Source organism: Catharus ustulatus, chromosome 1 (assembly GCF_009819885.2).
Source record: "Catharus ustulatus isolate bCatUst1 chromosome 1, bCatUst1.pri.v2, whole genome shotgun sequence".
NCBI lineage: Eukaryota > Metazoa > Chordata > Aves > Passeriformes > Turdidae > Catharus > Catharus ustulatus.
This window is the reverse complement of record NC_046221.1, coordinates 58,019,406-58,044,659: the sequence shown is the minus strand read 5'-3', so window position 1 is coordinate 58,044,659 and position 25,254 is coordinate 58,019,406. Positions and strand designations below refer to the sequence as shown.

General features: G+C 41.9%; 1 protein-coding gene across 3 annotated transcripts in view; it reads right to left on the bottom strand.

Moving 5' to 3' along the window:
* The window catches only part of AMPH (amphiphysin), a 134,986-nt gene that overhangs the window by 66,717 nt on the left and 43,015 nt on the right, over positions 1 to 25,254 (bottom strand). For all 3 annotated transcript variants that reach the window (XM_033074668.1, XM_033074756.2, XM_033074844.1), the window contains exon 2: positions 5,346 to 5,426. In XM_033074668.1, the coding sequence (XP_032930559.1) occupies positions 5,346 to 5,426 (81 nt within the window). The remainder of the gene's footprint in view (positions 1 to 5,345; positions 5,427 to 25,254) is intronic.

The window sequence follows — 25,254 nt, the reverse complement described above, 5'->3', positions numbered from 1 at the left end:
GCAGGCTCTCACTTCCGAGTTGGCAGCTTTTAGAACATTGTTCATATATAAGCCGCTCCGGATTACAAACCGCACTTCTGGGTACAGACCAAAATTTAGTTAAAATGGTATGGCTTATAATCGTGAAATTACTGTACTTCAAAAAATGTTAATTGTCTTACAAACCAACTTTTAGACAATGTCATGACACAGCTGTAAGGCAGCCAAGCATGATTTTGTGAAAGAAGATTTTGACAGGATAAGCCTTTTCAGGAACCATAACAATTGCGCCCAATGAGCAGTTCTTACATTAAGTAAAACAGTCCACAGAAGCAGGTTCTGATCACTCAGCGACAACAAAAAAAGGCTCTTCTTTTTCACCTAATTCTAGAAACTGTAAACAACAGCCTTTGACATTTTGCTTTTTTTCTGACACAATGCTATGGGAAGCTGCTATTGTAGTAGCAACTGTTACATCTCCTGTGTGTACATATAGAGTGCATAATATTTATGGATTTAAGCACTAAAATATATTTTAACTGTAGCATGTAAAGTAAAAGAAGTCTCATAACTACATGTAGACAAATAAAGAGAGGCAAATATGCATATAAATGAAATAGAATATTGCTTTCTTATACCAATTAAGTGTGACTTTTAATGACTGTGAGTCATTAAAATATACATGGGGATAAAGGTAATTGATACTCTTGTCCCTGTGAAAAAAAAGAACATATAAGATGCAATTGCTTGAAAAACAGAATACAGATGAAATTGGTAAATCCTCACTGGCCTTTGATGACAATTTCACAAGACAAATAAGAGAATTATGAAGAAATTATCTTTTTCCCCTTCATTCTGTACTTCAGAGTCGATTAATAGGTTGAGCATATTCACAATTCACTGTGCAAAGACAAATGTTTGAATCTAATGAAATTTGTTGCAATACAATGACAAACTGTGTCATACCGTCATATATGAGCTTACATATTTTCTTTGTTCCACAAGCTTTGATACAGAGTGGCAATTTTCAGTTTACAACTGAAGTGGAAGATGAAAAACACCTGTATTCACTATTCAAAATCTAAATGTTTTTACTGTTAGCATCAGCTGCAGGAGCTTAATGGTTTTGATAGAGAAATTCCTCAGGCTCTGCAAAGCAACTGTGCTCTGTTCTCTCTAGACATGGGATGACTCAGTTTCTCCACAGTGATTCATCTGGGTAATTCACCTCTGGGTTGTCAAGTCTAGAAGAGGCTCTTATCCAACTGTATTCAGAAAGACATGGGAATGGATGACTGGGGAATCTAAATGAATGTTTTCCTTACACAAATCTGCTGTATTGCTTTTGCATGGCCTGTCTTTTGGTAGCAAGGGGGCCCCAGAGGTGGCTTCTGTGACAAGCAGCTGGAAGCTTCCACCATGTCCAGCAGAGCCAATCCCTGATGGGTCTGAAGATGGTCATGCTGCTGGCCAAAGCTGGGCCAATTAGAGAGGCTGGTAACGTCTCTGTGACAACATATTTAAGGGGAGAAAAAAAGAGTGTGCATGCACAGTTTTTTCCTACTAGAGAAGAGGAGGTGAGAACTTGTGAAGGATACAACCATGGAGACACCAAGGTCAGTGCAGAAGGAGGGATAGGAGGTGCTCCAGGTGCCAGAGCTGAGATTCCTCTGCAGGCCGTGGTGAGGACCATGGTGAAGCAGCTGTGCCCTGCAGCCCATGGGATCCATGGGGGATGTAGAGATCCACCCACAGCCCATGGGGGTCCATGCAGGATGCAGAGATCCATGCATAGCTCATGGGGGATGCAGAGATCCACCCACGGCCCATGGGGATCCACAGGGGATGCAGAGATACACCCACAGCCCCAGGGATCCATGGGGGATGCAGAGATCCACCTCAGCCTGTGGGGGTGGTGCCCTTGCTGGAACAGGTGGATGTCTGGAAGAGGCTCGATCCAGTGGGAGACCCGGTGGAGAGAGGGCACCCCTGCTTTCCAGGCTGGGATATGGGTAACAAACTCCAGGCTGGAGCAGCCCGTCCTTGGAGGACTGCACCCATGGAAGAGCGACCCATGCTGCAGCAGTTTTGGGAGGACCATTCCCTGTGGGAGGGACTCACATTGCAGCAGTTTTGGCAGGACTGCTGCCCATGAGATTGGAGCCATGCTGGAGAAGTTCACAGAGAACTGCCTCCCATAAGAAGGGACCCCACGGTGTAGCAGGGGAAGGATTCCTCTCCCTCGGGTGATGGAAGAAAACCTCAGGTGATGAACTGACAAAAACCCTCACCCCTGTCTCCCTGTGCTCTCAGTGGGAAGAAGTGAGGGGTTGGGGGAAAAAGTTATTTTTTAAAGGTTTATTTTACTTCTCATTAGCCTCCTCTGATTCTGATAGTAATAAATTCACTTTGTACCTTTAAGGTGAGCCTGTTTTGTCCTTGGATTATTTTCTCCTGGTCCTTATCTCAACACGTGAAGCATTAATGAAATTTTTCTCTCCTCTGCCCAGCTGTGGCAGGGGAGGGTGAGTAAGCGGCTTTTGTGGGTGCCTGGTCTTTGAGTAGTATCAAACCATGTCATGCATGTATCCTTACTCATAGCCTTCTGAGTTTGGTACACTATCTAATCTGTTATTCAGGCAAATATTTCAGGTTTTCAGTTTTCTGTTCCCTGGATAATGAGCACCATGCTCTTTCCTTCATCCTTTCAGTGGGCTGAACTGGAAGTCCTAATTTATTATCTTTGGATAGTAATAATAAAAAGATCATTCTATACTTAAGGTTAGTTGACTTCTCAAGAGTTACATGCTCAGTAACACAGGCAAACAAGATAAACAGACCGTTTTCATAGCTTTCAGCTTACCAGGATCCCCAGGGCATATGTAGCACCAGCTGCACCAAAGAACTTGCAAAGAGACATAGCACTGAAGTGATAGTGTTCCTCAGAATGAACTGTCAGTAGGTGAGGTGGCCAAGCAACAGACAAATCACTGCTAAATGAGATTGCAAGAAACAAAGTAAAGCTTGGACCTCCTCTCAAAGGAGACACACCACACAGTGACCACCAGAGAGACAAATAATCCTGGAGGGAGCTGAAAAAGATGGGACAGCCTCTAACAGGGTTGGTTGTTCTTGCAAGCCTCCTGAACGGCCCACATCAAGTTTAGTGAACCTCAGCACAGGGATAAATCCACCAGACTACCTTTTTATCCTTTAACATCTAGAATTTAACTTTTCTTCATCTAAAGCCTCTAGAGTTGCAAAATGAACTTGAAAGCAGGACTGAATGTAAACCAAGAAGGGATGGCTGCCTGAGCTCACAGAAGACAGCAGTTGTGCACAGCATTAGTTAGTAAGAGTGATAATTTGGATGCACATTGTAATGCTTCATACCTTTGCATTACTAATAAATTGTAGATCAAAGCATGAAAAAAATGTAGAAAATTTAAACAATTTTATGCTTCATATTGGTGAACATGGCAGAAACAGGGCTTTTGCAGCATTTTTTCCCTTGTATTTGAAGAATTGAGCACAACAGAACTCCTTCAAAGCACAGTAAGCATGTGTGACTAGTTCAGTAAATACAGTCTCTCTCATTGGGTGTGTCAGTGGATCTAGCCTAATCTGCATGTGACTGTCATGATAACTGCAGTAGCTCTTTTTGTAGTCACTCCTCCCTACCCAATTCCCTCTCTGGTCCCAACTCACATTCGCATTCAGGGTTAAACATCATGCAGTTCGTTTTTATTACTGTTTATTACTGCCTCTATGTACATCAATGTATGAGGAAAAAATTAAGTAATGCCAATATCCTCCTTAACCCTAAGTAAGATTTTCAGCTTAAAATTACAGACATTGGCAATTACTGCCATTACAGACAATTCTTGGTAAAGGACAGAAAAAACCCAATACTTGAAATATCATTTTGCTTAAAAGGATTTTTTTCCTCTTTCCCCTCTTTTTTTTATCTCAGAATTTTGAACTATAAGAGAAAAGTACCAGAAATTCTGTTTCTTCATGGGGATGCTCTATTTGGTCCTACACCGAAGAAACCCCTCAGAGATATACCTTAGTTCTACAAACACAATTACTAGCTGTGCAAACACCTGGGATATGGACAAGAAGGATAAGCAGCAACATCAGATAATAAAAAAGTCAAGTCAAGAAGACTGGGAAAAGTGAAAAGGGAAGGAAAGCGAAAATATAGTATCTCTGTAAGGTTTCAAAATATCTATTAAATCCCACCATCTTCCTGACCTCAAGAAATTTGGGGAAGGAACTATCCTTCTCAGAGAAAGAGATTCCTTTACTTCCCAGTATATTTCTCTTTGGTGAAGAAGAAAGCTCAGTAGCTTTTGAAACGTCTCTCTCTTCACTGAAGAAAGTAAAGGTGAAGTGACAATAAAATGCAAAACACTTAATAAGCATTCTAGCAGTCAGGATGCAAGCTTTTTGTTTACATGGAAAGGAGGAAAGTGCATTTGGTAGAATAGGACTGATTCTGAGCAGAAACTGCAAACACTGATGTGAGCCAAATTTTACATTGTGTAAAATGTGTGGGAGTAGTTCTCCAGTTCCTTTCTATAGCAGCTCTAAATAACATCTCACAAAGACGACAGATATGTCAGTTCATACTTATGTAACAACACTATTTTCTTGGTGGTATTACCACAGTTCATGGCAGGCATTAATTTTTATTAGAAAGGTACTATATAATACATTGCAATTCCCCACCACAGAGCCAAAAAGTCTGTCCAAGAAAGTAACAAGTAATTTGGGTTAGAATTTAGGACTGCTTTGGGAATAGACTATAAACTCTTGGAGCACCTTTGGTTTCCTGTTGAGCATTGCTGCCTAGTTATGCTTCATCAGCACTGCCACCACAGACCTTAGCACCCACAGGGAGCTTTGCAACACATGTGCAGTCCGAAACTATTAATCTGCTCACTCTTATAAAATCAACATTATTATATAGCAATGATGAAAGTAATCCACAAAATGAAACCACAGAAATACTTCTCTTTTTTTTTTTTTTTTTTTTTTTTTAAGAAGTTGACCACAAAACTGCATTTAGTTGAGGTTGGGTTTTATTCTCAGTTACTGGTGAAAATGTACTCTGATCTGTAGCAGTTCAAGCATGATGATATTGCAAATGACTACAAATGTCCTTTTATTTTCAGCCCATATTTTAGCTCTCTGTGTGCACGAATGCAACTGTTATCTCTGTCTGAAAATCTCAGAACAAAATCTTGTACCCATCAAAAAAAAAATCTTACCTGTTCCCCTGCAACACCCTCTTCAAAATCAGCAAGTTAAATATATTTCATTTTAAAGACACAATTAAAGAAACTGAAAAAGTAACTGACCTCTTGCCGTTTGAAATTTTGAACATATTCTTCAAACTGTTCATCTTTAGTTTCATCTGCTTTTCCTAGTTTTTGAAGAACCTGTAGTGAAAGGAATAAGGAATAATTTAATATTTATGACAAAAACCAAAACCACTGTTACTTTCAACACTTCTGTTCTTGCATTTTACTTTTGGGGGTGTTTCGTGCTCTACAATTTCAAAAGTTCTCACAAGAAACTTTCTTTGTCAAAAATAAAAAAAAAAGATGAAAGCAGGAGTATAGGGTGTGTTTGTTAAATATACTTCCAAGTATGGAGTTCTTGGGGGAATGCTTCTTCTTTAGTGATGCAACTTTTCTTTTAGCAAAGAATCCCATGGTTTCAAAGCAAGAAAGAATAAGAGAACTCTGCTGGCACTACAAATATCCTCCAGTTCAGACAAAGAAAGAAAAAAGCCTCATTAGGTTTTTCTTCTCATTACATCGAACAGTACTAACATAATTCTTATCTGCATGATTTTCAACATAAAGTCATAAAAATTAATGTAAGGCTGATGCTTATTTAAAACACGGTGTTCATTTTGCTACCCTCATTAATTCATAAGTAGATTGTCATCCACTAGATAATAAGTGTGCTACAATAATTCAGCAATAAGGACAATTCAACCAGCAATCTCAAAAGTAATTTGATGCAGCTACACTTTGTGCTGTATTTAACCACAATAAATGCATTTTATTATTAAATCCCATTGCTATCCATTCACTATAATGCTGGAGACTTAAACATAGCTGCAGACTGGCTTTGCACAGCCATGCCCAAATCTTTATAAAGTACTCGCTTGTAGGAACAAACTGTCCCACAAATTGATGTTCAAATTCACCAAACTATCTATTTGCACAGTTAATAACAAAACCAAACAAATTAAACCAAAACAAAAACAAAACCCAGAAGCCCAACAAAATTGAAACAGTAGCAATTAGTAGATACTATGAATAAATATATAAAGATTATAGCCCATTCTTCTCAAAACAAAGCTCCAGTACTACCATATTCTTTCTCAGACCACCTTCTTCTCCTAAGTCCAGCCAGTCTCACAGCACAAAACCAGGTTGCACAAAGGGGTGGTGAGCATTGCTACTGTGGAAGCTGGAGGTCAAGATAATCATGAAGGTGACTCAACACTACCTGTGGACACGGCATGTGAAAGGAAGTTTTGACATAATTACAGCATAAAGACAAGAAAGAATTATATCAGAGAAGAAAAAGATATAGACTTGCTTTTTGCTGCCAATAGCTATGTTCATTTTCTGGCATATGTGGGCATTTTTGATTGCTTTTAAGACAGTTAGCTATTCCCAAAACTCTCATCACCAACCTCTTCATAAAATATTAATAAGTATCACAGAGAATTTTAAAGAAAAATCATTTACAGTAGTTTCACGAATACAAGCCGCACGGATTATAAGCCGCACCCCCGGTGCCTCGACAATGTTGCTGTCTTTGTCAATAGATAAGCCGCACCCCGAATATTAGCCGCACTTTCGTTCGTCGCGAGAATCCGTGCGCAGCTTTCACAAATTGGCCAATTAGTAACAGGATCGCGGCATAGCGGGCTTTACTGGCTCGGGGCGGGGCCAGGAAGGCTCGGCCCGCTCATGGTTGCCGACGGGGCCGGGTGGCCCAGCTCAGCGCCACGGCTCGGCGGGGCTGGCCGGCTGGTGCTGCCGCCGCCGCCGGGCTCGCTGGCCCCCCTCTCCCGTCAGCACCGCCCCGCTGCCGCGTTCGCTCGCCCGGCTGGCAGGGCTGCCGCCGCCGGGCTCGCCGCCCGCCCCGCTGCCGCTTTCGCTCGCCCTGCGCCGCGCCTCGCGAGCGCCGCGCCTCGCGAGCGCCGCGCCCGCCCCGCGGCGGCGGCGCTTCGCTCGCGGCGGCGGCGCTTCCGCGAGCGGCGGCGGCGCTTCGCTCGCGGCGGCGGCGCTTCCGCGAGCGGCGGCGCTTCGCTCGCGGCAGCGGCAGGGCTGCCGCCGCCGCCACCAGGCTCGCCGGCCGCCCCCTCCCGTCTGCACCGCCGCCGCGTTTCCTCGCCCTGGCCGGCACTGCAGGCCCCCGCACCGCCGGGCTCCCCCACGCTGCTGGCCCCGATTCTGCTGGGCTTCCCCCGCTGCCAGGCAGCCCCACCTGCCGGCCTTCCTGCTTCTGCCATGCTCCCCTGCACTGCTAGCCCCAGTTCTCCCGGGCTCCCCCGCCATGCTGGCTCAGGCTCTGCCGCCCTCCCTGCCCCGCCCTGCTGGCTCAGGCTCTGCCGCCCGCCCCCCACACTGCTGGCCCCGCCTCTGCCAGGCTTTCCCACCTCTGCCGGGGCCGGCCGGGCTCCAGCTTGGCTTGGGGCTGCCGCGGGCTCTCACTTCCGTGTTGGCAGCTTTTAGAATTTTGTTAATAGATTAGCCGCCCCGGAATATTAGCCGCACTTCTGGGTTTCCACCAAAATTTTGGTCAAATTGGTGCGGCTTGTATTCGTGAAATTACTGTAATTTAACATTTTGAATCATCACAGGCCTTCATATTCCTCCTTGTGACCAACAAGCCAAACAGTCTGCCCCAGCTGTGGCATGGCTTTGATCCACACCAGAGGGCTTTCTGAAAATCCAACATTTCCTTTTCAAAGAGGTGGTTGCCAAGTAAGCCTCCTGACCACGGCAATACATTCAAACCACATTTGAAACAAGAAGCATGTTAACTCTGGTATGAGCATTCATAACAGATAACAAACTACAGCACGAGAAGTTGTCATGATAGACTCCTTTTTTTCAGTATCAACGGCACACATCCACATTTTCAAATGTGCTATCAGGCCCAATAGTGCAAGGCTCAGAAGGGAACAATTTCCTATAGCACCTACTTCCTATGGTTTGGTGTTTTTTTATCCTATCTTCAACTTCCCATTTATATACAGATATTTAGCTGAAGTAAGATGCAGTGTTACAATTTACCAACAATCTACAAACACCAATTCTAATCTTAATCCAGATAATTTATAACATGGTTTCTCAATTTTCCCAATCCAAATCAGAACTGCAAATATAGTTGGATCTAAAAGTTCCAAGCCAGAGGCTAAAAAACCTTACCCTCATGGAAGTTCTGTACCTCATGCCATGTACACAGGTAACTTACTCTTTTGCCAAAAGCAATCCTAATCCCATCTCCACAATTCCATGCAGAGACAGAGGAGCAGACTGGGGCTAAAATGAACTATTCTTCGCAAGTTCTTTTAGATCCCACCCATATAACTCCACCAACTACTGAATGCGTAGCTCAGCCTTTTACAACCAACTTAATTGTATTCACAAGTTTACCATTGGTAGTCTAAACAGAAAAGTGGCCAGGCTGACAGTCCTAGAAACTGACCTAACTTTCAGCACTTGTTTGTGCACTTCTGCCTCAAAGTGCAAGTCTCTTGTCAACCGAAGTCTATAGTTTATAATTTATTTTTGCTCAGTTAGGTCAGCACCTATAGGGTGTTTTTGGGGTAGGGTGAAAGCCAGATGAAGGCTTGCCTGCCCTGCATGTGGGTTACTCTAACTCCACCTCTTCTACTCATGGACAGGCTAAAATAAATTTTAAACATCTTCTTCATCTTTTTAATGGAATACCTGGGTTAAAGTCATGGTTTATGGCTAGGGTTAGGAAATGGCAAGTAGCACTAGGTTTAGAACAAGAGAAAATAGACTTGAAACACACAGGTTATTGGAAAGTATCTAATAGTTCTTAATGGTAAAATGAAGGTTGTGCTCAGGAGCAGCAAATGCCTAATCTCCCTCTTAAGCCTCAGTTTGACCACGCTTCTAGATAAGAATTAACTTTAGTAACAGGAATAGCTCACTTTATTGGTGGCCCAAGAGGACAGGAGAAGGGTAGATTCTTCTGTGTTTCACAGAAGCCTAAGAAGGATTTACAGCATGCTAAAGAATGGAAAATTGGACTGATAAGTGACTAGTGTTTTATTTTAGGCCCAAGTGATAAGTAATCCATATTATGGATTAGAATTCAGGTTATTAGGAAAAAAAAGAGCAGAGGAATCTAAGATCTTGAACATTTGGTGACCTGAAGGGCTTGAATGAGTCCAGAATTTAGAGAAGGCAAGTGGCTAGCATTTCTTTTTTCTTAGCATACCCATACAGAGAAATAACATTTGAGATTAAGTTTGAGAACATCTATCAATGTGTATGAACAGTCTGTATCCTTTTGTTGTGGTTTGACACTGGCCCAGCACCAGGCACCCACAAGAGTCACTCACTCACCCTCCCTTGCCACAACTGGGCAAAGGAGGGAAAAGGAAAAAAAAAATCAACCAAGGCTTCATGACTGAGATAAGGATTGGGATAAATATTTTATGGGCAAAATAGGTTCAACTTTAGTTGCAAAGTGAAATTTATTACTAATAGAATTAGGGGAGGATAATGAGAAGTAAAATAAGCCCTTAAAACACTCTGCCCTCAAGCCTTTCTCTTTTTCCTTCCCACAGCATAGAGAGATAGGGCATGGCGGTTTTGGTCAGTTCATTACCGAGATCTTTTTCTGCTGCTCCAGGAGAGGAGTCCTTTCCCTGTGAGGTCATGGAGTCCCTCCCATGGGAGACAGTTCTCTGTGAACTTCTCCAACATGGGTCCACTCTCACAAGCAGCAGCCAAACCACACCTGCTGCAAACATGAGTTTCACAAGCAGACAGTTTTTCCAAAACTGCTGTGACAAGGCTCTTATCCTGCAGGGTGCAGCCCTCCAAGGACAGGCTGCTTTAGCCTGAAAGAAAGGTTTTCCTTCTTTATTGGGTCTTCCATTGGATCACAACCTCCTACAGGCATCCACCAGCTCTGACATGAGCACCTCCCCCACAGGCTGTGCATGGATCTCATGGATCCCATGGGCTGTAAGGCACAGCTGTTTCACCATGGTCATCACCACAGCCTGCAGAGGAATCTCAGCTCTGGCACCTGGAGCATCTCCTGCCCCTCCTTCTGCACTGACGTTGGTATCTCCATGTTTCCCTCACTTCTACCTCTTCTCTGACTAGAAGCAAAACTTGTGACTTTGTTCTGATTTTGTTCTTAAATATGTTATCACATAGGTGTTACTAGCCTCATTGGCCCAGTTTTGGACAGCAGCGTGTCCATCCTCAGAGCCATCTGGTTCTGCTGGACATGGTGAAAGCTTCCAGCAGCTTCTCACAGCTTCTGATCTTTGTGGTTCCCCTTATACCTAAAACCAAGTTGTGTCAAACCAATACACATTTACAATAAAATTAGTTTTAAAAAGTAAAGAAATTGACATGAACTGAATCTCAATTAATGTTCTATACTCAAGTTTTTTGTAATCTTCTGAAAACTGTATAAAATAGTTGATCAATTTCACCCTAATAAAATAAAACAGGATAAAAGCTATCTCATTTCCTATAATTAAACTAACTCAGCTACCATTAAGCTTCCTCTTAAAATGACATAAAAAGATTTTTTAAAAAAGTATTTAAAATTAGTATCTGTGTTAATCCAGCATGTTTCTAAGAATATATGAATTAAATAGTTAAGTCAAATTAGCATTGAGAATGAAGTAAAAAACTAAATTTAATACAATGGTAAACTTATATACTGTTAAGTAAATACATGTAGAGAAGAATTGTGAGGCAATGTGGTACTGATATAACATATGGCAGATGCTACACTAACACACAAAATTTGAGTAAGAACATCAGTCATGTCTGATGTAATTTCTAAATGCCATCAAGAATATTTCCATTTGGGGGTGCTGTACCTTCAATAAAGCTTTCAGAGGATGTAAGATTAAACTACATACCTTTAGTTTTCTAAGTGCCTTTATTTACCATATAAGACATTTAGTTTTATGAGGATCTTGAATTCAAATGAGCAAATTTAGAATAATTGTAACGAGAATGTTTTTAGTGCTTGCAACATACTGAAGAAACAAATATAGTAAAATAAACTACAGATTAGCTCGAGAATGCTTGATTACACTGAAAACTCTTGCCTTGAGGCAAAATAGACAGTGTTATACTACCTTACTGAGACTACCACCTGACAAACCTAGCCATCCTTTCCTAAAATGTCTTTAAGACTACAGCAATTCAAGAAAAGAAAAAAAACAAAACAAACAAAACAAACAAACAAACAAAAAAACCAAACCAAAACAAAACAAACACCAAAAAAAAAAAAACCAAACCAAAAACCTAGCTCTGAAACTGATTCTCTGATGTAAGCTGTGACCACCCAGGAGCTGCCTCAAGGGCAGCTCAGCTTCCTGCAGAGCAGTAGCTGGGTGGACAGGAACTGACCTCATCAGACATCCCAGTATACATCATCCCCAGTCACAAATCAGTATTCTTAAAGAACAACCAACATGTTCAAAACCACACAGGTCAAGAAGATATGACTGCTCAGACAGGGCTACCCAGAAGAAGAATTCATCAGAAATCCAGAGGACCGTCAAAATACTGAAAAAATTAAGCTAAGCTAATTTGCCAAAAGTAGCACAATTTAGGTATAACAGAATAATCCTAGTGCGAAAAGCAAGATAAACACTCATAAGAGTTCAAAACCATTGTCATAGACTCCCTGTCCAAAATTTTTTGAGAACAGTAAAGTGCTCTGGATCTCAAGAAATTCAAACTCATGCATCTATAACACCATTCCACAATACTTGTACAACACCATTCCACAACTTTTTTTACCTAATGCCATACTTTTCTACAACCTCTAAAAGAAATACTAGGGATGCATGACTAGTATGTGCAGTTTTCCAAAGGAGTTTCCAGATGGTACTTCTGGGTAGCAATTGGTTAAAATGAAAACCAACCATGCAGGAGAAATAATTTTAGAGTTACCCTTGTGCAAAACATCACATGGATATCAGCAAAGACTCACAAAATTTAAAGAAGTATTTGGCCAATATAAAATAGAGGTTTTGAAAGAAGCTTCTTATGATATACGACAATGTTTATCTGAGATTAAAAAAAAAAGAGAAACACCATGGGTTAAGTTTGAAGTAAGCATGACTGTATTTTATCTTAACCAACAATAAAGTAGTATACATCAACTCATAAAGCAAACATACATAGCCTCAAGTTTACTAGAACCTGACAGTAATTCCAGACAGACAAAAAACTCCACCCCACCAATCATCCTGCCCCAAGCCAATACCTCCTCCCACCAAAAAACCCCACACCAGCACCACAAGCACCTCCATGTTTATAAACACATTCTTTTTCCATGCAACGGGATGCTATACAAAGTGTCCACTACCACAAAACCAAAAGAAAGCGTCAAAGTAGAAAAGTTAAGCATGGCCCATGGTACCCAGCTGGTATTTGAGAGGTGCAGGAGCAAATTTGAAGAAACCCTGTTTGTTCCAGAAATAAAAGCTAGCTAGGAAGATAACATATTAAAGTATTTACTTTAGCATAGAAATAATTCCAAAACTTATGTACTGACTCTCATTCAAGCGTGACAGCAGGATGTTAAGCACAAGAAACAGAGTATTCAAGAGTCATCGAAGTCACACAAGATTCCCACCTCCTCACAGTTAGCACAGGGGTTGCTGAAGTGAATACAGAGGAAGAATCATTACAAGGATGTTGCTTAGTTGTTCTGCTGCAAAGAGGGGCAGGAAGAGACAGTGCAGTGGATTACAAGACGTGTAAGTATATAGCTTATGGACCTTTTTGTTTAGCTCAGCTAGTGGAAAGCTTCCTCTCCAAAGAGGTAACATTCACATCTAACTCCTCAAGACCTAGTTGGGTGGCATTTAATAACAAAACCAATCTTTTTCTGTCATGTCAAAGTCTATAGTCTTCTGCTTCCATTTCACTCCAGCACTGAAATCTCAGAATATGGTCAGAAAAAGAAAATGGGTAAGAAGATATGTTTCAGTACTGTTGTATTGTAGGATTAAAAATTAGATGTATTTTCATAATTAGAAAAATAATAAATATAAGATTTTAAAACAAACTACTAATTTTTTCTCTAGTTCTGAACATACCCAGCAAGTATAAATTGCCATTTTATGGCAGAGTGAAGATCCTGTGTCTGAAGTAACATAGTGTATTGCACAGTTTCAGTTCTGAATATGAATATTTTGATCTCAGTATAGATTTAATGCAACACTTCTTCTCTAAGCAGTTGACTGAATTTCATAGTCTCCATGCTATACAGTCACACGCTTTCCAAGAACTCAGCCTTGCCCTGTATTCTGTGCTGCTATTTCACCATTGCATTCTGGCAAAAACAACAGCTGACAGAGAAATGTTTTCTGAAGCCTCTGTTCTCATTAATATCTGCTGCAATGCTGTGGAAAAAAATCCCTTTGCCACTGACAGACTCTCAAAAGCCTGAAAACCTGATTAATACAGAGCACTGAGCATTTTCTTATGAGATTTTTTTACCACAGAAAATGCAGAATGCCACTACAATAAAGCTCTTAACTTATAAGCAATTGCTTTGTGAGGTGCTGGTTTCTGTTACTAATCTTATAAAATGTTTAGGTCATCTATGGTTACCAGTCCTTTTTTTCTGCACACTAGCACTACTAATGACACATAGAACAACTGATCATTCTTCAAATTACAGAAAATCTTCACTGTCTTGTAATGTATTTTATATATTTATTACTATACTAGTAATGGTTCCCCCCACTCCTCCTATGTCTTTTCTTACATTGGACACAATAATGCTAATTTGTCCACCATTTACAGCTGAGTTTTATTGCTCAAGTTTCACACAGTGGATCATATCCTAGAAGAAAGGCTATCATAGTAAACTGCATTCGGGAATGTATCATGCAGTGGCACTATGCAGCTCCACAGTTGGTATCCTAATGTATAACAAGGCAATTTTTGCTGTACAAAGTCAAAGAGTAGTCATATCATGAATTCCATGAATGAATGAAATATGGCCCAAGTAATGGAAGAGGGCAGCTGCTAGGTACCAGACACTCTCCAGTATGGAAGAGGCTAAAGATGACTCTACAGGTCAGACTAATTGTCCACATAATAAGGACCTAACCTCTAGCAAACCTCTCTCCAAACCCCCTCAAAAGAAGATGACTAGGGAAGATACACAAAAACTGTGCAGTGATGCTACTTCAGAGCCTTCTAAAGAGATCCACAAAAATCCCAAGATTGTGATTGTTTTTGGAATAAGCCACAGACTTTTACCTTAGTCCTTGGTCTTTTGGTTAAAACCAGAAAGAACTTTACAGAGGACACTGACCTGCATATTGCAGTGTACCACAATATGTAGGCAGACCTTATCTCACTCTTTTCTTTGCAAGATCCAGTAAATTTCTTTTACTGGAAGTATGCACCTTTGTAAAATTTAACACAATAGCATGTGGTTACTGTTCTGCATTAAGTCCTAAGATGTCCAGCAGTAAAACTTAGCTGGACAGTAGAAATACAAGGAGACTGAAGGATGAGCTTTTAAGTTTATAAAGGGCTCATTTTGCTTATGAGAAGGGAAGTAATACTAACAGTTATGTCACTACACTGTTACGGACTTCTGCTTTTGTCTCAAGAACTTCACAAGACTTTATGCTATGGCATCCCACACGATAAGGTGGCTCATCAGATACTCCCTGGCTGTATTCTGAACAATGCTTATCCCCAGTGGGTGTGAAAACCTGGTACTAAAGAAGCTGTTCCCTAGACTGTGTGTGAGGCTAGCCTATATAACAAAGGACAGCATCAAGGTAGAGATGCTGAAATGGTGCATGGCAGGTGATTTTCATAGATTTTAGCTTAAACAGGAAAACAAAACGGAAAGAAACAATAAACAACATAAATCAAGATATATAGAGAAAAAAAGAGTGAGAAATCAAAGAAGGAATTAAGTGGGAGTCAAATAATTATGAGAGAATAGGACCAAGCTAAGAACAAAGAATTGAGAAATCACGGGTTTGATTCATTTGCCTTCCCACAGTCATCTCAGATCACACAGGATGTCTCAAACACCTCTGTGCAGGTGGCAAACATGACATAGGATGGCAGTTTGAGGCATGGCAAGATACAACTCAAGTAGCCTATGTGTGGGCTGCTAAAGCGAAATATTAATAGCATAGCAACACCTAAAATCCTCATACTTTTGAATTTTCTGTTTCCTCACAAAATTGCTTAATACAATAATAGTGCATTTTTGGTCCCTTTACCATTGGGCAAAAAAATACAGAAAAGGCAAGTACAGTAATTTCACGATTACAAGCCACACCTGATTATAAGCCGCAGCTCCGGGTGTCGGCAACGTTTAGGTTTTTGTCCATATATAAGCTGCACCAGATTACTAGCCGCACTTTCGTTCGCAGTGAGGATCCGCGTGCCGCTGTGAAGAGAGAGAGTGGCATGCCCAGCCACTGCTGCCAGAAAGAGGTAGAGGGGCGTTCCCAGCCGCTGTCGCTGGGAAGTGGGGCGGGGTGTGGCGTCCCGGGCGCCGCCACTGTGCCTCCCAGGGCCGGGCAGCACTGCCACTGCCCTGCCGCCCGGGGCCGGGCGGGGTCTGGCTCGGCTCGGGGCTGCTGCGGGCTCGGACTTTCAGGTTGGGAAATTTCCAAAATTTGTTCATATATTGGCCACTCCTGAATGTAAGCTGCACTTCCAGTTTGGGAGCAAAATTTTAGTCAAAATGGTGCGGCTTATAATCGTGAAATTACTGTAACTTCAACACCAAGTTCAGAGAATGTTAATCATAAGCCAAAATCTGATTATTCCAGACTAGCATCTAAACCTCTGGGCCATCCTCCTATGAATAGCAGTACAGAAATCTGCTGTGTTCAGAATATCTGCACTAGAGTTATACAGAAGAGAAAAAATGAGACAAAAAGGAATCTCAAGGAACTGCAAAGACAATCTCTTTGTCCTTCTCTGGCTTATGCTGCTCTCATACTTCTTGAAAACATTGATTACTTCTTTTGATTGAACAAGGTCTAAATTTAACTGTCTGAATAATTAGCAGTGGTATCCTTGGCTGAAGTTCTATGTCCTTTACTCATCCCAAATAAAGCAAAACATTACCTTGCTGAATTAAAAAAAAAAAAAAAAAAAAAATCCTTTCATCTGTTGTTTCTGCCTGTACTTACTAATGTAGCTGAAAAGTACCTGGATAGCTTTCTAATAGTGACCAGTGTGTCTCAGCCTTTGGGGTACTACCTGTGCACTCAGGTTCACACTTTCCTCACTACTTCTTATTTCCCTCCCTCCCTCTTATCCTCCACTTTCTTACTACCCTTTGGTTTGTCCTCTACCCTTACTGTTGAGCAGACACCTCCCTTAAAACTGATCCCTGCAAAAAACATCAACAATAGAAGAAATAGTTTATTTACTGCCTTTGATTGCATTTTAGTTTGTTCATGTGAGAACTTCATTTATCTGGTCTACTAACTTCTGGGCTGCAAGCTTTTCAAAGCAAGACCCTATTTGAACCTCTGCCCCTTAAAACACTGAAGACAAGGGGACCATCCTCTAAAGTTGTTTGAAGATCCTACCAAAACCATGAATTATAATTTAACTTCTGATGGCTATAGTCACCTGGTGACTAGCTAGCTCTTTTGCTGTCTATTTACTTGATCCTCCTAGTCCTTAGGAATGAGAAAAAAATAGGTTTAGGCAGCTACTTGATAAACTTTCTTCCACCATATTTCAAACGAATAAAAAGCACAGAAAAAATACAAATAATTGCCATTGACAAAACTTCAATCTGAAACTTTTCAAATTAGATTTGGATTGTTATTTAAAAATTAAGTAATTGCCTATATAGAACTTCTTAGAAATATGCTTCTGAGATCTTGTCAGAGGAACATTAAAATCAACTACAAAAACATTTAGCACAAAAATCTTTTTAAGCTGCAAGCAGCCACAATGCAATAAACAATTCATTCTCCTGTACAGAAGAGCCACTAAGGCTCATCCTTGAGTAAGTCAACCAAGAAAATTTACTGTACCAAAGTCTTCTACAGTGTTACCTAACAGACAGTGTGTTAATTTTAAATTAAAATTTCTTTTTCTGAGCAAAGAAGAGATATATCAAATATAAGTTTCTAATTTATTTGTAACTACCACAGTTTCATTTCTTAACCAAACATTTAAATTCTACCTGGAAAAAGACAACTTTGTCCTTTACAGACTGCCTTTTTGGCACAGCAAATATGTAGTGTTCTTAGCTGTTGGTAGTTCAAAAAAAAATCAAACAAGAAGCTTTTCAGTCACATGGTCAAACAAAAAGATCTCATTTAATAATTAAATATAACAGACCTTTAAGTGCACATGCATCCTCTCACTGTTTAGTTCCACAGGATATATATAGCAGAGTCTTGTTTATTCAGCTCTGATGAGAGTATTTCAGTGGACCACAGAATTTAAGGAAACTAGGCTTTCACTTTCAATAGTGATGCTTTTCAAGCTATTTCCCCTTATATTCCCACAGCTGTATCTGATCTTCCCAGTTCTAAAATCAGTGAAAATATTTCCTATTGGTCTTGGTTAAAATAAAACCGAACTAATTTTTAATAAAAAGATGGATTTTGCCATTAAGTATGTAAAAAGCATTTTTGGCAAAATATGTCCTCTCAGTCGAATGATACGAAATTGGTAAGTCTTATTTGATAGCATTACAGCTATTTCTAGGTTACTTCTCATCACAGAAGGCAGACAGAGGTAATTTATGAATGTCAGCAATTTCTTCAATGTAGAGGAAGAACCAGATAAAAGTTTTTAAAGAAATTGTCAGAGTTGCTGGGAAAAAGAATATAAAAGACATATTTTGATTTGATACAATACGATTTTCTAATGATTGCCTGTAAGGTTATAATTAAACACAAAATTATACTCACATCAGTAACTATGCAGAGATGATGCCAACCAGAGACAAGATTACAGCCATTCATGACATGGGTAAATTAAAAAAGCTCATTTATTTCTCATCTCACAGTGACAAAGAGCTAACAGGTTAATTTATTTTCCTTCCACTTACATCACTATTTCTACAAGACAGGCTACTAGTGTTTTTGTGTCTTATCAGTTTGGCTTCTGAATTAGTCCATATGCTCAAAGAAGCAATACAGATACTTAATCTTGACTGCCTCCTCCAGTCTGATCTGTGACATTTCCACAGATACTTCTTGGAAAGGAGTTGGTTGAGGCTAGAAAGAGACACCCATATTTGATCCAGCATGCACTGAGGTGAAGATGCTGCCCACCAGAGGCTCCTTCATGTCCAGCAAGGATAGGATTTCTCTCTACAGACTCAGGTCAACCTTCATTACAGAACTGATATAATGGAGCCCTGGGGAAACAAAACCAAGTTTCTAGCATGGTTTGGTAGCTTGCCAACAGCATATTTCACCACCTGTTAAGACAGTCTCGTGTCATACCACACATAGAAATACAGTACACGAAGAAAACTTTGTCTAGTGCTTTGCAAAACATTTTCCAGATTGATGCTCATCTATGGAGGAATTTACTGTTTCTTGACAGATTACAAAAATATTGCACAGTAAATATCAGTGATGTGCCTGACATGGCAACAGTTACTGATGAGATACTTTTAACCACTGCCATGCTCAAAACCTCCCTCCTCTCTCCTCATCTGAAGGAAGGCAGTGACACTGATGGAACACTTCCAGATAAATTCATTCTTCTCTAGATGGAATGATAACGGTTTTTTCAAAAAATTGAGATCCTAAATGTATGCAAATTTAAATAGAAAATATATACTTAGTTCAGCAAATCTAACAACTCAGAAACCTTTGAAGCCAGCCAGGTTTGTCTTCCTTTTTAAAAAACAGCTTTGTCAAAAATTCGTTGATCCAAAAGAGATTTATTTCAGACTTGTTGGAAGAATTTGTGAAGGTGTAGTCTCCTAACAACCACAAATTTCCCAAGATCATCTCCATAAAGAAATAATTAAGGTGGCATAATATGGCTAGCATTATGTGCAAGCTAGATATTTCTGAATAAAGTTATCATACTTCCTTCTCATTGCTTTTCAGAATTATTCAGCATTTTTCAATTACTGAAGGTCAAACATTGCAATGTTAAAATATTCTAAGGCTGCTCAGCACACAGTGTATTTCTGCTTTTTTTGTTAAGAGCTATTAAAGATAAGCTTGCCTGTTCTGAGGAGTTTGTGCATATTACAGTAATTTCACGATTATAAGCCGCACCATTTTGACTAAAATTTTGGTCCGAACCCAAAGTGCGGCTTATAATCAGGTGTGGCTTATATATGGACAAAGAACAAAAAGTTGCTGTTTTAGTTTGGAGGACAGGTGTCTGCTGAGAAAGGCAGGAACTTCTCTTTGAAATGGAGAATGTAAACCCCCTCTCTCCAAATTATTATAATTTGGAAATCAAGGGGCTTTCAGGCCAAAATATGGTAATTAGGAATAACAGTTCTTTTCTAGGGAAATCAAAATAGAAATACAGTACTACAAAGAGACAAACTCCAAACCCTGACAAAGTCAGAGTACAACCTGACACCCTGTCAGGCAGGGTGTTGGTAGCAGTCCCATTAAATGGTGGTTGCATCCTCCTGCAGTAACAGATGTGGTTCAGTTGGAGCAGTGCTCCTGTAGAAGGTGCAGTTTCCCTCAGAGGTCCAGGGGTGATGTGGAGAAATCCGGTTTTCCTCTGGAGTCCAGTGGAGAAAGGGGCTCCCTTAGTGTCCCAAAACCTCTGTTTTTATCTTGCTAAGAAGTGTTGGGCTCTTCCCCCTGGCTGGAGCAACTTTCAATGGGATGCAGTAATTTTATCATTCCCACAGTGGGACTCAATGGGCCATTAGCAGACAATGACTCCCTGGAGGTAGGATGGGTTGTGAAAAGATAAAGAACAATGCCCTGCCTGGTTTCAATGGATGGCCCTTTAGCAGATTATCTGCCATTGAGATAAGGATCACTGTCCCCACCCTCAACAGATGGTGATAGAACAGATACCTTTTATCACACTCTGTATTGTAATGTGCGGCTTATAATCAGGTGCGGCTTATATATGGACAAAAAACCAAAAAGTTGCTGAAACCCAGAAGTGCGGCTTATACTCAGTGCGGCTTATAATCGTGAAATTACTGTATTTCTTTATGCGCACCCTTCTAGTTACCAAAAAAAGAAAAAAGCACTGAACTGATGTTGAGATCATCAAGGACTACCAGCAGAGCTGGTGCCAGTGTTCCAGCTTTGACATTTGAGACACTGTAGACAAGTAGGACTTCATCCTCTCCCATGGAGCTTGGGGAACTCCAGAATTAGCCTTCAGAACTGCTGAATGTGGAAACAGATGTGTTGCTCAGATCAGCAGCATGCAGAGAAGTCTTTTCTTTGCTGAGGCAAGACCAGTCCCCTTCTACTCAACATGCTGCTGTGAACACAACCCATTTAAGAGCTCTCTAACAGTCATAATTTACAGGCAAAAAGAGGTCCAGAAAAGGAGCCTATCTGCCAATGAAGGGAAATAAGTGGTAGGAGGAACTGTTTTACTCCAAGAGAGGACATGTTCCTCTGAGGATGCTGTTCATTTGGAGCAACATTCTGATGCCTTTTAATGGTCCTTATTAAGACAAACAGCAAGTCAGAGGAACATACAGTAAATTCACAAATACAAGCCGCACTGAGTATAAGTCGCATCTCTGGGTGTTGGCAAATATTTCGTTCTTTGTCCATAAATAAGCCGCACCCTGAATATAAGCTGCTCTGTTGTTCGCAGTGAGGACCCGCATGCAACAAAGTTGCCAAATACTAACAGAACCGCGGCATGGTGGGGGGTTTACTGGCTCAACTAAGGCTGTGCAGGCTCGGTCCGCTAGGGGCTGCTGACGGGGCCAGGTGGCCCAGCTCGGTGGTGCTGTTCGGGGTTGGCCGCCGCCTCTGGGTTCGCTCGCCCCGGCCCTGCTCCTGCCGCGGCGCCGGCTGGGCACGGAGAGTGCGCCCCGCTCACGTCGTGGTGTCGGCCGGGCACAGAGAGCGCCCCGCTCACGCCGTGGCGCCGGTCGGGCACGGAGCATCCCCTGCTCCCGCCACGGCAGCGGAGGGTGGGGGCAGAGCCCCCCCCCTCCTCCCCGAGCCGCGGCAATGGCGGCACCGACTCCTCCCCTCCTCCCCGAGCCGCGGCAATGGCGGCACGGGGCCCCCGCCGCCTCCTCGGGCCGCGGCAATGGCGGTGCGGGCTCCCCCCCTCCTCCCCGAGCCGCGGTAATGGCGGTGCGGGCCCCCTCCCTCCTCCCCGAGCCGCGGCAATGGTGGCGCGGGGTCCCCCCGTCTCTCCCCCGGGCTGCGGCAGAGGAGGGAAGAAGAGAGCTCTCCTGCCTCTCTCCCTGCCCCCCGTGCTGCCTGCAGGGAGCCAGGGCAACAGAGTAACAATTTGTAACAATCGCGAAATGCCAGCTTTTACTGGCAGGTGCTTGGCTCTGTGCCCTGGCTGGTACGTCTGGGGTTGTAAATGTCAGAAAATTATTCACATATTAGCCGCCTCCGAGTATTAGCTGCACTTCCGGGTTTCCACCAAAATTTTTGTCAAATTGCTGTGGCTTGTATTAGTGAAATTACTGTACACAGAGAGCAAGACTAGCAAGAAGAAAAATTCAAGTTCTGGATAAAAAAGATTTTCAATACAGAAAGAGGATTAGGACAGGTAAGAAAAAATATCACTAACTCTGTTACGTGTAAGGAGATTTGGAAAAAAGCACTTCTTAATTGAGAGAAAATAAAATAACAGTGGGATGCTGTGCCCTTATAACCTATTAGTGTAGTCAGCAAGGCATGCTGGAGAGACAACAGCAGGGAAGACAACTCTTAGCCACCCTCATCAGCCAGTCTGGTGCAGCAAGAGCTGTTATACTCTCCAGAAGCAAACTCTTTCCACTGATGCTGAAGCCATGCGTCAATGAACAGCTCAACAGAAATCTCTCATCACTCATAAGATGGAAGGAAATTGGCACATGCTAGAGACTATGGAAGCCACTGGGAATGTGGTACATAGTGAATTCAGCTGCAGGGAAGAGAATGCTAAGTTGACAGTCATTTACACATTAAGTGCCATGGAACAGCATGGGAGAGCGGAAAACAATTTAGTCTTTTTCTTGTTCGCATGCCCTGCATCCAGTGGCAAAAAATTGAAAAAAATTATCACCATTCTTTTTCAAAGAGTGTTGTCATTCCTGTCTTCAGTTTATGCTTTTCTATACTAACCAAATGCTCTGACCTCAACCTTCCATTGTGGCCAAGTCTACTAATGTTCAACTCTTTTTTTGGCTTTCATCTAGGCTCTTTACAGCTTCTCTCATAATAATATGCCTAAAACGACTTGATACATTTTAAAATCAGTGGTAGAAAGAAATGTGTTAAGCACTGGAAATCAGCTTACATGTGAAAATGGATGAGAAAATGCTGCCTGACCTGAAAAAGAGATTACAGTAATTTCACTATTATAAGCCGCACCATTTTCACTAAAATTTTGCTCCCACCCTGGAAATGCAGCTTACACTCAGGAGCGGCTAATATGTGAAAAAATTTCTGAAATTTCCAACCCTGGAAGTGTAGCCGAGGTGCCGAGCTAAGCACCTGCCAGTAAAACCCGGGATTGCGTGATTGTTACAAATTGATTACTCTGTTGCGCTGCGGGTGGAGGTAGCACGGTGGGAGGGTGGGGGGAGGGAGGCAGGAGGCTCCCTCCTTCAGGCAGCGCAGCCCGGGGGAGAGACAGGGGGCCCCGTGCTGACATTCCCATGGCTCGGGGGAGGCGGGGGCTCCCTTCTGCCGGCTCCGCAGCCCATGGGGGAGGAGGGGGGCTCCTGCCTCCACCTACTGCCATCGCTGCAGGAGTAGGCAGGCTCCGTCTCCACCTGCCGCTGCCATAGTTGCCGGCGGGCTCCATCCCCACCTGCTGCCGTTGCTGTGGGTGCCGGTGGGCTCCATCCCCACCTGCTGCCACCGCCGCGGGTGCCGGCAGGCTCCGTCCCTGCCTGCCACCATGGGGCAGCGCCAGACCGGGGCAAGAGAGCCCGGTGGCGGCAGTGGCGGCCGGCCCCAAGCGGTCCCGTCGAGCGGCAGCATCGAGCTGGGCCACCTGGCCCCGTCGGCAGCCCCAAGTGGGCCGAGCCCGCACGACCCCAGCCGAGCCAGTAAGCCCCGCCACCCCACAATTCTGTTACTAATTGGCAACTTTGTTGCACGCGGGTCCTCGCTGCGAACGACAGAGCGGCTTATACTCAGGTGCGGCTTATGTATGGACAAAGAACGAAATGTTGCCGACACCCGGAGAGGCGGCTTATTATCAGTGCGGCTTGTAATCGTGAAATCACTGTAAACCACAACAGTTTGATATTCAGGACTAAATCCTATGAAAAAAAAAGCTTCACATATCTATTGAAAAAGTTACACATTCCTCAGTGTCTCGTTCATTTGACGCTCAAATATACAGTCACTCTAAATATTACTATCCACCATGATCACCAGAATAAATATCTTCCATGCACCTTTAAAAATCACTTCAGGATCGGATTATAACACCTTAATTTCTGGAGGAGAAAGCTGAGACACAGGAATTGATTAAGCAGTTGTGCCAGCCTTTAATTAATTGTGCAATACACCAAGGAGACAGTTTTAATGTAGATGTCATGCATCAATACTGTGTCTAAACAACTTCTGAGCAACAAAAAGAACTAAAAAAGTAAATATAACAGAGTACAAATATATAAAAAGGTCCACATCTCATTTATTTTGCTCAAGTAATTAGATTTGTGAGAAGCAGGATTATTTTCTTTAGCTCTCCCCAAAAATAAATTGATACATATGGCAACTATAGACATATTGTCTATCATACCTACTCAAGCTGCCATATTTCATGTAGCAAAAAGTTCAAAGACACTGGTTCAAAACTTAATCAAAGCTTACTGGAAATTCTCTAAGTGCAAAGACTGATCTTATTTTTTTTCCTTTGGCCCTGAAACTTTCAGCTGTGTAAAATAGCTCCCGCAGCAAGTAATTTCTGAACAATGACATGTTTAAAGTGATTTTTATTAAATGTTTCATAAAATATACTTTTCACATAATGAACTATAATGGCTTTAAAAGGCAAGTAGAACTGTAGGCATGTATAAATTTAACTTCTGGTACCTACTAAAAGATTAGAAAGGCACCACAGTCATAACATTTTCTTCATTTCTATGAATTTAAATGAGTTTCTCTAGGAATACAGACGTACCCTACAGGTACTGAAGGGTGTTTGGAGCACTAGGAAACTTGTGAGGTTCTTAGGTGACTTTAAAAACATACTGGTTGTGTTATTTAAACCTAATAAGACATTGTTTCTGACTAACAAAGACGACTTCATGCACTTTAAGAGCACAGAAGTTTGTTTGATAAAATAACTGAAGTTGCAGGGATAAATTGTCTGTCTGGAGATATTTATCTCAGGTAGCTTCAGGATTCTGTTGACCAATGAGATTAATCATGTAGGGGGAAGGATTAATCGTGTATGGTGTTTAGGCCTCAGCCCATGTGTAGCAAAATCAAAGCCTGCCAGTCTTGTAGGAGGACTTCTGGAAAATCCAGTCTTACACCAAAGACTTCACATTATTCACACTAAGGGTGAATATTCTGATTATCAGATGCCTTATGCTGTTGTGAGTTAAGAGGAAAATTAACAACTTTATACAAATGGAAGGAAACTTCCTTCTAAAACCTGCAAAACACAAACTGAAACATGATCAGAGATACCTAAGTCTACAGTAACACTATAGAGTGATCCACACTGTGACTGTCCCTCTTCTGCCTGCCTGTATGGTGCAAAGAGCTTTCTAGTTTGCATCTCAAAATGTCTTTGGACTCCCTCTCTAGAGGTCCCCTTCAGCTTTGATGGAAACATCACCCTTTATAAACAAATAGAATTG